The sequence below is a fragment of the Phocoena sinus genome, chromosome 7 (assembly GCF_008692025.1).
Source record: "Phocoena sinus isolate mPhoSin1 chromosome 7, mPhoSin1.pri, whole genome shotgun sequence".
Lineage (NCBI taxonomy): Eukaryota > Metazoa > Chordata > Mammalia > Artiodactyla > Phocoenidae > Phocoena > Phocoena sinus.
The window spans coordinates 6,465,301-6,481,407 of record NC_045769.1 but is presented as its reverse complement, the minus strand read 5'-3'; the positions used below and the strand labels follow the sequence as shown (position 1 = coordinate 6,481,407).

At 53.3% G+C, this 16,107-nt stretch overlaps 1 protein-coding gene across 1 annotated transcript in view; it reads left to right on the top strand.

The window, feature by feature from the left end:
* The first annotated feature begins 1,887 nt into the window (after positions 1–1,887).
* MROH2A (maestro heat like repeat family member 2A) overlaps positions 1,888–16,107 on the top strand; it is a 37,612-nt gene continuing 23,392 nt past the window's right edge. The window contains 12 exon segments of the mRNA XM_032637741.1: positions 1,888–1,937; positions 5,523–5,617; positions 5,850–6,031; positions 9,660–9,791; positions 9,970–10,132; positions 12,826–12,924; positions 13,537–13,688; positions 14,190–14,333; positions 15,435–15,527; positions 15,757–15,804; positions 15,807–15,837; positions 15,965–16,065. Coding sequence (XP_032493632.1) covers positions 1,888–1,937; positions 5,523–5,617; positions 5,850–6,031; positions 9,660–9,791; positions 9,970–10,132; positions 12,826–12,924; positions 13,537–13,688; positions 14,190–14,333; positions 15,435–15,527; positions 15,757–15,804; positions 15,807–15,837; positions 15,965–16,065 — 1,290 coding nt within the window.

Below are 16,107 nucleotides of genomic sequence, written 5' to 3'. Positions count from 1 at the left end.
TCCTCCTGGACCGGGGCCAAACCCATGTCCCCTGCATCGGCAGGCAGACTCTCAACCACTGTGCCACCAGGGAAGCCCTTGTTTTGGTTCCTTTGAGGTGAGGATCCACAGGCAAGGAGTTTATCTGGGAAGTGAAGGAAACCCTGAAGGGGAGTGGAGAGCAGGATGGGGAGTGATGACCACCAAGAAGGCAGCTCTCTGTGGGCAGTGGGAACTGAATCCTGCTGGTTGACACTGGGAGCCAGTGCAGAAAACATGCCAGACTTACCCAGACCGGAGGGGCAAGGCCCTTGGGGATCTGAGCACTTGCCCCTGTCGGTGATTGGCTGCTCCCAGGTGGTATTAATTTCCCTGCGCTTCCAGTCGGCCACAAGAGCAGGCAAGGAGGGCTTTAAAACCCAGAGAGATCCCACCGGAGAGAAATGCAGGTGTGGTGTTGGAGGTCAGGCCCTGTGCACTAAGAGGTAAGAACACAGGGATCTGGGTGGGGCACTGATGCACGGTTACCTTGGGCAAATGGTTTGAGATATTCCCAAACTGTGCCAGAGAGGTTCAATCAATGAAGGAGCCAGGTTCTCACACTCCCTTCAGTATAAAGTATTATCTTGAAAAAAGAAAGTATCAGTTTCACAGGCAAAAGTGGGATTTTGTTTTTAATTGCCTGTTATTATTATTAAAGGTTGAATTTTTTTTTTCAAGCTCATGAGCCATTTGTGTTTCTTTTCTGGAGAGTATCCTTTGCCTGTTTTCCTGTGGGGTGTATTACCCTGATGAGTTTTTTTTAACTTTTTTCTTGTTTTCCTTCCCTTTATTTTTATTTTTTAAATAAATTTATTTATTTATTTAGGCTGCTTTGGGTCTTCGCTGCTGTGCGTGGGCTTTCTCTAGTTGCGGCGAGAGGCGGCTACTCTTCGTTGCGGTGCGCACGGTCTTCTTATTGTGGAGGCTTCTCTTCTTGCGGAGCACGGGCTGTAGAGCGCAGGCTCAGTAGTTGTGGCGCACAGGCTTAGTTGCTCTGCGGCATGTGGGATCTTCCCGGACCAGGGCTCGAACCGTGTCCCCTGCATTGGCAGGCGGATTCTTAACCCCCGAGCCACGAGGGAAGCCCCTGATGCTTTGTTGAGTGCTTACTGAATCACTGAAAATACCCTCCTGTCACGTGCATTTTTTTCTTCCACTTGTTCTTTAATTTTGTTCACACCTTTGTTTGTTGGTTTGTTTTTTGCTTTGTGTTACATGTAGAACTTTCAAATGTGTGGGCTTCAGATTGGAAGACTGGGGTCATGGCTAGCTAGGATTTCTCCTGACCCCAGCCCAATTTATTCCTTCCCTGGGTGGCTTTTGGAACACAAGCCATTCACACCAGTTCCATCCCACGCCTCTGAGCCCCATGTTGATTCGTGGACTATGTCCCCCCTCCTTCAAGGTCCTTCCCGGTCGACCCAGGGACCACCTCCCAGCCTCACTGCCCACGCCTCCCTGCTACTCCACCCCTCACCCCCCCAAGCCCCAGGGACCCCGAGCTGCTCTGACCTCCCCCAGTTGATGTTCCTGTGCACCTCTGTGTTCCTAGTTGTTTTGTTTGTTTGTTTGTTTGTTTTTGTGGTACGCGGGCCTCTCACTGCTGTGGCCTCTCCCGTTGCGGAGCACAGGCTCCGGACGCGCAGGCTCAGCGGCCATGGCTCACGGGCCCAGCCACTCCACTGCATGTGGGATCTTCCCGGACCGGGGCACGAACCCGCGTCCCCTGCATCGGCAGGCGGGCTCTCAACCACTGCGCCACCGGGGAAGCCCCGTGTTCCTAGTTTTTAGACCCTCTTGTTTACAAGAGAGAGAACCCAACTTGGGATATCTTAAGCAAAAAAAGAGGTCATTTTGTAAGGAGACATGCTTCCTAAGGGTGAGAGGCTCACGGCCAAGCCTCCAGAGGAGCTGAGGTGAGTGGAGCCTCTCTGGCCCCCTCCCATCGCTGCATGCTCTGGGCGCCGGCTTTAGGGCTCCCTCTCCTCTCGGCCTTCCCTGCTCCTCATTCCCGGGAACCGTCATCCCCAAGACCCCACAGGGGACTGACTGCATTCTCTCTTGCCCAGAGTTCCGAATTCCTGTGAGAAAGAACCTGATTGGCCCAGCTGGGTCACGTGTCCACTCCTTGTCCAATCAGGAGTGGTGGGGGAGGGATTATAGACGGAAAAACGCGGCCGCCAGGACCCCGTAACTATGACTCTGTGGGTCAGGGAAGCGGGAGCCTTGTGAGCCGGTAAGGTGCCCCCAAATGTGTTCACTGTATACATACTCTATTTTCATGTTTTCCATTTTCTTACAGGCCCTTCCATGCACTTAAACTCGCAGGTTTCTACAAATACCGTGTTTTCTTTTTTTCAGGTTGGTTCCCATAGAAGCAGATGTGGGAAGCTCAGTTGAGTGATAGCACTAAGAGTGGCTGAGTTTATGAGTGCATTGTATCTGAGTCCTATATTACTGTCATACTCAGAAAAAAACTATTTTCATTTGGAAAACCAAGCAGAACCCACTTCATTCTCCTGGATCTCATCCTCTTAGCATCCTCTCTAGATAACGTGTTTGGGGCACCTCACTTTTGGCCATGGCGTACACTCACCATATATGTAATAATAATAGAAAAGGACCCCTTCCTCCACCCCTTCTGATAGCCATGTTCTTCACAACGTCACATTGCAGCTCTTCCTATCAAGAGGGAAATCTATATCCCCACCCCTTGAGGCCGGACTGGCCTGTGACCTCCCTTGGCTGTTAGAAGGTGTCAGAGGTGAAAGGTACAGTTCAAGTCTAGGCCCTGAGACGTCTTGGTGTGTCTGCCCGTTCTCCTGGAAACCTGCCCAGATGCTCTGAGAACAACCTGGGCCAGCCCTGTTGCATGATGGGAGACATGGTTCCTGATCACCCTAGTCACTTCAGCCAATAGGAAGCCAACTGCTAGGCATGTGTGTGAGGCCATCTTAGGCTAGCCAACCCTCATCTAACCCACTGGCTACCACAGAGGCATGAGTGACTCCAGTTATGCTTGACTGGACACAGCCCAGATCAACGGAAACACCTGGCTAACCCATAGACTTGTGAACAATAATAAACTGTTGTTTTCAGTCATTAAATTTTGAGGTAGTTTGTTACACAGCAACGGCTGACTGATACATTCACTTCTGGCTCTGAGTCCACAATCTTTCATGTGTTGTGTCTTCAGACTCTCAGAGGACAATGATGTGTCCTACCCACCTCTGTATCCACCACAACATGGAGAGCCAAGCTTAGCTGCATGGTGCAGGCACACAGTCAGAGTCTGTGGGATAGAATTGCAGCCATTTCACTGAGTAATCTTTGAAACAGAAAAGAAGGCCCAGAAGGGAGTGGGAGGTAGGGCCAAGGGGACTGTGAAAGAAGGGGCATGTTATAACTGCCTTCTGGTGTCTGTTCCATCATGGTTTACATGTCTCCAAAGGGCAGACTGAGGAAAAATGCGTGAATTTTGCGAGGATGAGTGTTTGGCACTAACTACGTAGAGGAAGCTCGTTTTCTAACCCCCGGGATTCGGTGAAGTAGAAACGGGCTACTGAGGGTCATGACCTCTGGGGTATGAGAGGTGACAAGCGGAGGCTGAGGAGCTCCCTCTTGGCAGTGTGGACGATGGGAAATTAAGTGGGAATTGTAATTAAGCAGTCTTAGACCTAGGTGGCTCTGGGTCTTGATCTGTTGTCCTGTAATGCCTAGAAGTTCATGCTTTTATTGCTCACACTGTTGATCGGGACTGTCTCTCGCAGCTACAACTGACAGAAGAATCCTCTGAGCCCCACTTTTGGTTCAGGGAAACAGTGTCACTGCCCTGTCTTTCTTTGACATTCTTTATCTTCAGGAGGAAAAAGGATCTGGGAGCTTTTATCCCTCAGTGTTGACATCTGTGTTGATGTTTGTCAGCCCTTAAGAAGTTGCTGATGTCAAGAGAGCCCCTTGAGAGGAGCGATGAGACCTGCCAGGGGGGATTTCTCATTAATCATTAGTTTTCAGCGTCCAGAAGAGAGGGAGAAAAGGCCCTTCCTAACCAAGTGTAGCTATCGATCACTGTGTGACAAATTACCTAAATGTAGTTAGGGCCACACTGCCCCATCCCACAAGCTGTCCAGTCCTTGGGGAAGAGAAATCCTCTTCTCAGGACCTCTCTGTCACCCCCATCTCCTCCAGCTGCCCAGATCATACCTCCCCACCCTGGGCTCCTATCACTACATCCCCAGGGGCCTTAGCTGTGAATCCCCCCCTCTATTTCCTTTCCCCAAACAGGCCACCATACCTCACCCCACATATGGGTGACAGAAATGTTGATTAACAACATAATGTGGGTTTTTTAAATCCCAGGGCCCTGTGCACTCCTCAAAGCCCTGGGTTCACAGAGCTCAGGGAGACAGTTGGATCTGAGAGTTCCAAGGGTCTGGGACCCAACGGTGATGATTCTAGTGAAACCCTCCCACCCTGTCAGGGGACCTGTTCCCTGTCTGAGTTACGACTGAGGAGCCCGAAGGTCTCACTCCTTTGTCAACCCAACCTGCCATTGTCCACGTTACCATGATGGGTATCAGGCAGAGAATGGAGCTTCTTCTTGTGGTGTATTTTTGTTCCATCCAGGAGAAAACTCTGAGAAAAGGTCAGTGTTTAGGTCCCAGACTTGTTCCTTAAAGGATTCCCAGGAGGATGGGAACACAGGATGGTGAAGGGCCCTGGGATGGAGTTTGAGGAACTTGGGACAGGAGGAAAAAGGATCTGGGAGCTTTTATCCCTCAGTGTTGATGTCTGTGTCAGTGTTTGTCAGCCCTTGAGAAGCTGCCGTTGTTGAGAGAGCCCCTTGAGAGGAGCGATGAGACCTGCCGAGGGGCATTTCTCATTAATCATTAGTTTTCAGTGTCCAGAAAAGAGGGAAGAAAGGCCCTTCCTAACCAAGTGTAGCTATCCATCACTGTGTGACAAATTACCTAAAGGTAGTGGCTTAAAATAACACCTGTTTATTATGCCACAGTTTGCGTGGTCAGGAGTCTAGGCTTGGCTTAGCGGGGTCATTTATTTAGGGTTTCACGGGCTGTGCTCAAGATGTTGTCTGGGCTGCGTCCTTTCTGGAGCTTGGTCCTCTTCCAAGCTCATGTGGCTGTTGGCAGAATCTAGTTCCTTGTAGTTGTAGGACTGAGGCCCTCAGTTCCTTGTGACATGGCCCCCTCCATAGGCAGTTTATATCACCACTGTTTACTTTTCAAGGCCAGCATGAGAATCTCTCTCCAGTCTGCTAAGATGTAGTCTTATATGACATAATGTAATCATGGCAGTGATCGCATCATGGGAGGTTCCCATTGCTTTTGTCATATTCTGTTGGCTAGGATATGGGTCTAACCAAGTCATGGGTTCCTCCCACACTCTAGGGAGGGGGGTTATGCAGGGTGTGACTCATGGGGGGTCGTCTTATGGTGGGATGACACACCAAGTATTTTACAAATCTTATTATCTCAAAATAGCTTGAGGAAGAGATTGGCAGAAGCATCAACAGAGTCAAATGAGGACGTGTCAGAGGAGACAGAGGACCTGGAACCTCTGGAACCAGACGACAGTGGTAAGAAAGTCACCCCCTCCCTGCACTCCTGCCTCATTTCGGCCACTAACTCCTGGAGGGCAAGTCTTGGTCAAGATCTCAGTTTCTCCATCTGTACAGTGGATAGGAAGGTCCCTGCCCAATCATGCCCCAGGCAGAGCTAGAGCTGTGCAGGTATCAGGGAGACCAGAGCACAAGGAACAAGCCCTGTAATGGTCATCTCGGCATCACACCTGTGCCACCTTTGTCTCAGGTACCTTCCAACAAGTCACAAACCTCCTCAACATCATGGACAGCGAGTCAACCAAAACGGACGCTGCTGGGGCAGGTCCTGACATGCGGAAGATGCTGGCCTCAGTGATCATCAGGGAGAGGGCCGCCACTGAGCCCTCTGTGGTGATGGACGCTCTCATCCGCTGCCTGCGGGTACCAGAGGTAGGACCTCCTCTCCCTCAGCCGTTCCTCTGAGCCTGGCCACCTGTTTGCGTGTCTGTCCACTGCTCAGCACACATTCACTGATTGTTGTGGATGTAGGCTAGGTTCTGGGGTACAGACAATGACCAGACTATGAGGGTCTCAGCCCTGGAGGCCCAAGTGGGGCCTGGGCCACTCACAGGTTTTCAAAGCTCCTCGGTATTCTGACGCAGTGGGTTTGGGAGTCACCGTTCTAGAGCAGGTGAGCTGAGTTGCAAAGATGTTGAGCAGGGGTGAAGCAGGTGGATGTGGGGGAACAGAGACACACCAGATGCAAGGTGCAGGGGTGCTTGGCCAGTGGAGGCTGTTTACTGGGGCAGAGGCTGGGGTAGAGATACTGGTGGGAGTGATGGAAAATGTAACCGAGATCATGGTGGGCTTTGTACGACAGGGTAGAGTTTGGACCAGAGCATCAGTATCCCCTGAGGACTTGTTAAAACTTCAGATTTCTGGGGCCCATCATGAGAGTTTCTGATTCAGTAGGTATGGGGTGAAGCCCAAGAATCAGCATTTCTAGCAAGGTCCCAGGTGACGCTGCTGCTGGTCTGGGGACCACACTTGGAGAGCTGTTGAATTTTAGACTATTCTTGAGCTTTTGAGAGTGGGTAGAAGAGCAGGTCCTTATAGGAATTCTTAATAGCAAGTTTTATTTTATAGAAAGAAGATACGTGGCAGCCTTGAGGGAAGTCGGGGTCCAGGAGCATAGGCAAAGAATTTGCAAAAGTCTTTTAAAACATAGGTTTTATTATTATTCAGGTATAGTGAGACCAACAGCCCAGGAGATGATTGCCCTTGAAAAGATGGTCTGTTACTCACAGATCCCAAGAGGCAGGGGCACGCCATGCCATGCAGGCCCACAAGGAAGAACCAGAGTCAGGCGGGAGGCAGAGGGAGCAAGGGGGAAATGTACGCAGGAGCGTTTATTGTGGCTTCTGTAGGGGAAGATCCGGCGAGGCAGGATGAGCAGACGTCGGATTGGCTAGTGTGGATAATTTCAGTGAGGTCTGGGGTGTAGGTGCCGCCCTGAGTCGTCTGGTGCCCGGCCCTGGGGTGATTAGAGCAGGTGTATAGTGGTCCAGAGCGTGAGAGCCTGATAGAAGAGGTGGCTGGTACGTGGAGCCGGGATTGCTTGCTTGTATTTGACAAGCTTGCTCGTGAGTGGGTGGGTTGTTTGCCATCTCTAGGAATTGACTAACCCTGGGCAGTCTCTCCAGGGCCCACAAGGCCGCAAGAAGTCAAAGCATCAGGAAATATAGAAAAATTTAAAAACCGCGGTGAATACCCAGGCCATGATTAATGATCAGTGGCAATAAACAGATGATGAACAAGTAGGCATATTTTGTAACTTGACCTGTGTTCAAGATTTTAGTTATTCTTTAACTAGTGAAGGAACCAGTAAGAGTTAAAATCTGTTAAAATGACAGTTTTACTTACAGAGCTTTACATTCTTTACCAGACAAAATTCCTGTTGTCACGAACAGGAATCATTTTCAGCGTCAGTTTCCTAAAACTTACCTTCTATCTCCGTGGAGACGTAGCATAGCCTAGACTATCACAGGCGATCAAAGGCACACACTCCCACAGGCCGGATGATCCTGCAGGGGCAGCCAGACAGCACCAAGCCCGCCTCTGGGAAGCCACCCATGCCTGTTTTATGCCAGTTTCCAAGTCTTTGACAATTTTTCTCTTGCACCCGTAAATATTCTCCAAAGATTAATTTCGATTGCAGAAATTAGGCTGGGCGTATTATAATTTGCCTGGCTGTTTACATATCTGCAGCAACAGTGTTAGCTACGCATCTAGGCTTCCTTGAGTTTGCCTTGAAAATCTAGAGCGTGAATTCTCAATGGGGTGATACTGCTCCAAAGCAGGTAAAATTGGTTCTTGCGGCAGTGGGGGTGGGGGGTTGGCGTGTTTTTAGTTTTTGATGTACAAAGCACAGATATGTATACTCAGCTATATTATATCTTTGTGGTATTACATTTTCATGGTGGGGGGCAATTAGGAAAAAACGCTTAAGAAGGCTCCTTAGGGGACAATAAAAAAGAAAAAAAATGAAGAGGTTGAGAAAACAAGGGCCATCGGACTAGGCAGCGAAGGCCACACGGTTCTCTTCGGTCCAGGAGTTTTCATGAGGAATCTCTCACTGGAGTTTACAAGCCTCTAGTACTTGCTATATCGAGACTGGGAAAGAAAGGCCAAGACTCTCTGTACTGGATGTCATTCATAGAACATATAAATTTCATTGACTTCCTTTCCTCTTGAGGTCCCCAAATTTGCTAAGGTCTTGACTGTTGGTAAGTGACCTCCTTACCAGCCAGGGGAGGGGGCCATCTTCCCAGAGCGTTTTGCAGGTAACAGCCCCCATGGAGAGGAGTCCACCCTTGTGACAAGAGCTATCTAAGAAGCAAAATAGATGATGTCCTCTTGGACTTGCAAGAGGGTCAGTGCCAAATCTGTGGAGGACCCTGTGTGCTGACCATTTGACACCTGCCTAGCTGAGTATGCTGGGCTGAAAACAGTGGAGAGAGGACAGATTTGCAGGCCACACTGACAGGGCCAGTTGTATGAGCCTGATGGGAGGAAGGGAGCGGGTGGCGTGAGAGATGGCGGAATCGGGGTCAGAGTCTTAGGCAGTTTCAGGATGGTGGGGTCATCGACCAGATGAGGCAATGATAATTCTGCATCCAAATCCAATGTGTGGGTGTTCCCCCCGCCACCAAATAATTCTCTGACACCAGCTAGGTGTGCTACAATTTAACTCAATTCTGACACTGTCTACCTGGAGATAGTGTCAGATCCCAGAGGTTAAGGGCTCAGTCCCATAAGACGACCCCACCCCCGCCCCTGCTTCAGATGCCAATCGTAAGTTTGGCCAACTGGCTATGGTTTGGAGGTTCCCATGACCTCCTCCTTGGGTTCAGTTAATTTATGAGAGTGGCTCACAGAACTCAGAGAAACATTTTACCTACTAGATACTAGTTTATTTTAACAGGATATAACTCAGGACCAACCAGATGGAAGAGACATATAGGGTGAGGGTTTGGGAAAGGGCACGAAGTTTCCAGGGCCCCTCTGGGCACGCCACTCCTGCCAAATCTCTGTTTGTTCACCAGTCTAGAATCTCTCCGAACCTTGTCCTTTTGGGTTTTTATGGAGGCTTCATTATCTAGGCATGGTTGATGAAATCACTGGCCATTGGCGATCGATTCCACTTCCAAAGCCTCTCTCTTCTCCCCGGAGGTCAAGTGGGTGGGAATGAAAGTTCCAATCCTCTAATCAGATGATTGGTTCTCCTGCCAACCAGTCCCCATCCTTAGGTGTGGACCAAAAATCATCTCAATATAACAAAAGACACCTTTGTCACTCTCATCACTTAGGAAGTTCCAAAGATTTTAGGAGCTCTGTGCCAGAAACTGGATGAAGACCAAATATAAATTTCTTATTATAAATCATAATCTCGCACTGTTTGGGAGGAGGACCCATAGGAGGGAGGACGTGTGACTTCGTGTGCTCTGGCAGGGCCAGGTCCCTCACAGCCTTCGCTGCCCCCTCCAGGACCTTCCCACCTGCCATACTCGTTCCCCAGATTTCCACTCAGGGCAAAGTCAACATCTACAGCGTCCTGCAGGAGGTTCTCCAGCAGCAGGGGGAGCTGGAGGAGTGCTGCGTCCAGAGGCTGGTCACCATCGCCTCCAAGGAGATGAGGGAGATGCTGCAGGTAGTAGAGCCCTGCCACCCACCGACCCAGGGGCTGGGCCTTGGTAGGTGCGGCCTGGGATGCCCGAGGCCCTTGTCCAGTTACCTCCTGGGGCAGGAGTACGCTGAGCAAGCCCAAGGGAGCCCAACTGGGCTGGAGCAGGTGGTGACGCCACACATCCCTCTCCCGTCCCCTGGAGGTGGAGGGCTACGTGAGGGCAGAGGTGGCCAGTGACACCTTGGTGGCCCTGTCCCGAAACCACTTCAGCTTGGTCGTGTATGAGCTACAGCACTGCCTCAGACCCCTCAACCTCGCCGAAGAATTTGTCATCATCACCCTGGCGAAGCTGGCCAATGGCAATGGTAGGGCCCGTGGGGCCTCAGCCCTAGTATCTGACCCCTTTATGACCATCCCGTGTTCCTGCCGGGCCTCTGCCCTTGTCTCTGCCCCCACCCCCTTACATTTCTCTCTCTTATTACCTTTCTCTGGCATTCCTCCTTTTCATCTTTGTGTGTCTCTCTGTCCCTCTCAGCTGCCAAGATTCTCTCTCTGTGTTTCCGCCTCTCATTTCTGTATCTTTATTCCTGTCATCCCTTCTCTTCGAAATCTCTCTCTCCTCTCTCCCTCTCTGGCCCTGTTCTCTCACTTTCTCCTTCCCTCCCTCCCTTTCCATTCCACGAACATGTGCTGAGTGCTTGCTCCATGCAGGCCTTGGGGTGGGTGCTGGGCCACAGGTGAGTAAGACACCGTAAACCAGTAAACAAGAAAACAGATAATCATTATATGAGGTGGCAGTTATGAAGAGGACAGCCAGGGTGCTTTTTGAGATCAGGATGAGGGCAAGAGGACCTCATCTCTGTGGGGCCCTCATTAAGGTGGCGATGCTTCGACTGTGACCGGAAGACTCAGATGATGATTATCTGTGTGAAGAAGTAGATGAGGGAGCCATCCTGCACTGAATGTGCAAAGGCCCTGTGGCAGGAGAAAGCTTGGTTTCTCTGAAGAACTGAGAGGTCACTATGCCCGGAGCTAGAAAGAGGGCTGTGATGGGTGTAAAGTGAGCTTGGAGAGTGAGGCAGGGCCTAGTGGGCGTGGCGAAGAGTCTGGACTCTATTTAAAGGCACTAGGAAGCTACTGAGGGATCTTAAGCTGCAGAGTTGCCTGATGAAACTTCCAGGAAGCCAATTCTTTTTTTTTTTTTTTTTTTTTGCGGTACGCGGGCCTCTCACTGTTGTGGCCTCTCCCGTTGCGGAGCACAGGCTCCAGACGCGCAGGCTCAGTGGCCATGGCTCACGGGTCCAGCCGCTCCGCGGCATGTGGGATCTTCCCGGACTGGGGCGCGAACCCGCATCCCCTGCATCAGCAGGCGGACTCTCAACCACTGTGCCACCTGGGAAGCCTCCCAGGAAGCCCATTCTTGCTGTGGTGTGGACGGAGAGGGGGTGGGAGGTGTGTAACTGTGAGGTGTCTGTGGCTCAGGCTGGGACTCATTCGGCAAGTGGAGGACAGAAGTGAGTAGTAGATGGGGTTCTGGTCGGCGGACTTGCCGATGGAGTGTGTGTGAGAGACAAAGGAACAGGAGGACCCAAGAATGACACTCGGGTTTCAGGTTTGAACAGCTGCATGTATAGTGTGTTCATTTCCTGAGACCGGAAGCACTGGGGGAGAGAGAACTTAGGGCTCAGATGAATTTCTTTTGCATGGATTGAGTTTGCATCCCTTGAGAGATGTCCAGGTGGAGAGGTCATCAAGGTCATCAAGCGGGAAGCAGAGTGCAGAGGGAAGGGGGCCTCGGGTGTACGTGGTGTCCAGAGTTGTTGTCACCGAGGGGGTGAAAGTACAGGGAGGAGAGAAGAGGGCCAGCACCTAGCCCTGAGGAACCCCGGACCCGAGGAGGCTCAGGGGGGACTGAACCGGAAGGTCTAGGAGCAAGCTGAGGGCAGTGGTGTCGTGGAGCCTGCGAGAAGGAGAAGGACTCAGGAAGGGCCCAGGGGCCAGTCGTGGCCCATCCTCCTGGGGCGCCTGGGAAGATGAGGCTGGAGGCGGTGGCTTCCTGGGGACGGAGGCTGGTCGAGAGGGGGGCAGGCGAGGGATGGGGGCAGAGGCAGTGAAGGCAGGAGGGGAGAGAAATGAGATCATGGCTGGAGGGGCTCTGGGGGCAGGGCGGGCGGGGCCTGTGTGTGGGCTGAGGCCAGAGCCAGGAGAAGGGCAGAAATGGGGGTCCAGTGGGTGACGGATCTGAAAGGGGAGCTAGTGGGAGCAGGGCTGGAGGCGAGTGTGGTCTGTCGCCGCTCCTCTCTCTCTCTCCCCCTCGCATTGCAGTTTCCCTTCTTTCTCTGCTTTCTCCTGATGCCTGTTGCCTTTTCACTTTCTCACTCACAGCCTCTGGTTCTTCATCCCAGAACGTCTGTGGGACACCCAGAGGGGTCAGAGGCTGGAAGAGCCCACACTCTGCCTCCTCTCCCCCTTGCCTGCCTCCCCCTGCTCCTCCTCCCCCTCCCCTCCTCCCCTCCCCCTTCTCCTCCTCCCCCTTCTCCCCTCCTCCATCCTCCCTCTCCTCCTCCCCCCTCCCCCTCCTCCCCCTTTTCCTCCTCCCCCTCCCCCTCCTCCTCCATCCTCCCTCTCCTCCTCCCCCTCCCCCTCCTCCCCCTTTTCCTCCTCCCCTCCTCCTCCTCCCGTCCTCCTCCTTCCCTTCCTCCTCCCCCTTCTCCACTTCCTCTTTACCTCCTTTCTTCCCTTCTCCCCCTCCTCCTTCCCCTCCTTTCCCTCCTCCTCTCCCTCCTCCCCCCTCCTCCTCCCCCTCCTCTCCCTCCTCCTCCTTCTCCTCTTCCTCCTCCTCCACCTCTCTCCCCTCCTCCTCTCTTTCCCACTTCCTTCCCTCTTCACTGGCTTCCATCTCTTCTTACCTCCCCTGCCTCCCACTCTCCCCTGTGACCCAGCCGGCACAAAGCGGCTCCCTGGCTCTGCACCGGGGCTGGAGGTGCAGCTGGCGGGGCTTTCCTCTCTGCTGACTCTCCTGCCCTGACGTCTCGTGACCTCTGCCCGTGCCCCACAGTGTTTGAGTTCATGCCATACATGGGCATCACCCTGGCTACCATATTCACCATGCTGAGGCTCACCGATGAAGCCGAGGTGCGCCAGGTGATCTGCAGTGGTACGTATCCCACCTGGGCCCGCAGGTCCGGCCCAGTCAGGGTGCTGGGGGCTGGGGAGGTGGAGTAAACAGGTAGAGATGGAAGGGTGATGGGATTCACAGGAGGGGGTGACCAGGGACATGTTTCCAGGTTCGGCTTGACTTGGGCAGGTCTTTGATGCCATTTACATCTGATCACATTGCCCCAGGTTTTGATAACTTAGTGTTTCTGTGGACCCAAATCCCCAATACCTGAGAAAATGAGGGCAAAATGTGTTTGCCACCCTCTGCAGTGGAATCCCCCGGATGTGAGTAAAAAGAGGTTTGTTCCAGGCCCCAGCCTTGACCTCGGTACATGGGCATCAAGGGCGGGTGCCAAGTCACACCTGCGCGCTCTACCCGCTCCGGGGAGTCTTTCACACACAGACATGCAGGGTAAACATCAAGGGGCTCTGAGGGAGTTGGAAGGGCAGAGAGGGAGGGACTCAGGAGATTTTTCTAGCAGTGTCCTTGGTCATCTCAGTGACCTGCTGGTTATGGAAGTGCACGAGGGCTCCCTCCTGAGAAGGTGGCCTGGGGAGCCTTTGTCCTTCCTCCTGCCCCTCTGGGCTCACTGCACATGCCCACGGACAGCCATGGAGACCTTCTGTGAGAACGTGCAGTTTTACCTGAGGCACCTAGAGGACAGTGTGTACCCCGTGATGACTGAGGAGCGGTTTGCTGTGAAGCTGTTCCCCATGTATCGCTATTTTGTGACCTTGTGGCTTAGGGACAACAACCCCGAGGTGAGACTGCCCTGCTCGGGGGTGGGGGGCCCGCATGGTCCCTGGGTCACGGCTCCCCAGCCTGCGGTGCTGGTGGGGCTGAGATACCACGTGGTCCAGGGAGATGGGGAACTGATTAATGGTGGAGCCACGTGGGCCCGGAGCCTCAGAAGGCGGCTTGATAAAGGTCCCTGGAGGTGCTAGATGAGGGTCCCTTTCACATGCCTGCCAGGCGCTCTCCGAGCGGTTTACCTATGGGAGCGATTTCCATGCCAACTCTGTGCCATAGGACTGTTTTACAGCTGAGGAAAGTGAGGCATAGAGAGGTCGAGTGTCTGCCCAGTTACCTAAGTGACAGAGCCAGGACTTGGGGGAAAGTCTGGGTTCACTGCCCACCTCTGGGGCCTGGGGGAGGCCTGGACTCTACTTCCAAGGTCCCCTCTGTCTTGTGGGTGGGGCTGACATGACTGGGCCTTGCTGAGTCCTGGGCCCAGGGGTCTGGAGACGCTGCTTCTGTGGTAGGTGAAGCTGGGGCTCATCAAGTCCCTGAAGCCTATGCTGAACCTCATCCTGCCCAGCAACAACGTGCGTGAGCAGGTGTACGACTACATCCCCCTGCTGCTGGCAGAGTACCAGGCCCACGTGGAGGCACTGTTCATCACACAGGTGAGGGGCCGAGTGGGTAGCGGCCTGGGCTGGAGGCTTGAGGCATTTGGGGCTCCCAAGTGTCCCGGGTGGGGAGTGTCATCTGGGTGGGAGATAGAGCCATGGGGCCTGGCACCTGTAGGATTTCCAAGAAATGAACGCTGCCATTCCAGGTGGAAAGGATGAGATCCCAAAGGGTTTTGGAGGCCGCAGTGAGGTCATGGCCTTTGTGTCAGTTTCTTAGGGCTGCTGTAACAAAGAACCATGAGGTGGGTGGATTAAAACAACAGAAATTTATTCTCTCGTTGTTCCGGAGGCCAGAAGTCCGAAATCAAGGTGTTGGCAGGCTGTGCTCCTTCTGAAGGCTCTAGGGGAGAATCTTGCATCTTCCAGCTTCTGGTGGCCCCAGGCACTGCATCACGGCAGCCTCCCCCTCCACCTTCATGTGGCCATCTTCTCTGTGTCTGTGTCCGCTCCACTTCTCGTAAGGACACCAGTCATTGGATTTAAGGCCCACCCTACATTCCAGATGATCCCATCTCGAGATCCGTAACTAATTACAAGTACCCTGTTTCCAAGTTAGGTCTGTATTCTGAGGTTCTGGGTGGACACAGATTTTGGGAGGAACACCATTCGACCCCTGCCAGCCTTGAACTCCTGTGAGATGGAGCCTTTGCAAGGTTCTGAGTGGAGGCGTGACCTGGGCTGATGTATATTGTGCAAGGGGTCACTCATCTACAGACGAGGCGAGGCTCTTCGCTATAAGAGCTGGGAGCAGAAATGAATGGGACGGGTTTGGGGAACCATGTGTAGATCATTCGGTCTAAAGATGGGCTTCACCTCCCAGTGACTAGGAGAGAAAGGGGAAGAAGGCCTTGAATGTCACGCTTGGTGGCCCTAGTGCAGCCCTGCCCAAGCTTTACCGTGCATGGGAATCACCGGGGGCTGGTTGAAACAGAGTTGGATTCAGAGGTCTGGACAGGGCCTGAGAGGTGGCATTTCTAACTAGCTCCCAGAGGAAGCTGATACATCCGGTTGACGGAAAACACAGAGTAGCAAAGGTCTGGAGTTTGACCCTGAGTCGGTAGAAGGTCACGTGCCACCGCTTCCCACCTTTTGCAGGTCTTGAGGCAGATCCTGGAAATGTCAGTGACCACTAACACCCCTGTCCCCCAAATGCAGCCGCACACCATCTTCACGGAACTGCATGTCCAGGTGAGGCTGGCAGGCTGTGCTGGGCGTGGCCTTCTCGGGGTGGGTCCATGGGAAGGGGGCTGCGGCAGGTGGCGCGGCCCACCAGGGCGAAGGGTGAGACAGTGGTGGGGCCCCCGTCCCGCTCACGTGTCTCCTACATCCCTCTGGGGGCGAGGCCGTGGTGCTCCTGCAGCTGCGTCCCCTGTCCGGCTGAGATCTCACCCACCCTCCCTGCGTGACCCCGCCCTAGTTGTGCTTCAAGGCCCCAGCCCAGCAGCAGTACAGCAGCCGGAACATGACACGGAGGTCATGCACTGCTTCATAGCCCTTGGTGAGGCTCCCCCAGCTCCACTGTGAGCCCACGGGAGTCCCAGCCCCTCTGAGCACTGGGCCTGGGGCTGCCTCGTCCAGCTGCTCTGGCTCAGGGGGCACGACTAAAGCGGTCCTTCCCCCTGCAGCCTGCTCCTACCCCAAGGAGCTGATGAAGTTCTTCCTCAGCCAGATGGAGATGAGCAAGGAGGCCATCCACGTGGGGACCCTGATCCTGATTAGGGCAGCGGTGAGCACACATGGTGAGCGAGGGCAGGAGGCAGTACAGGGG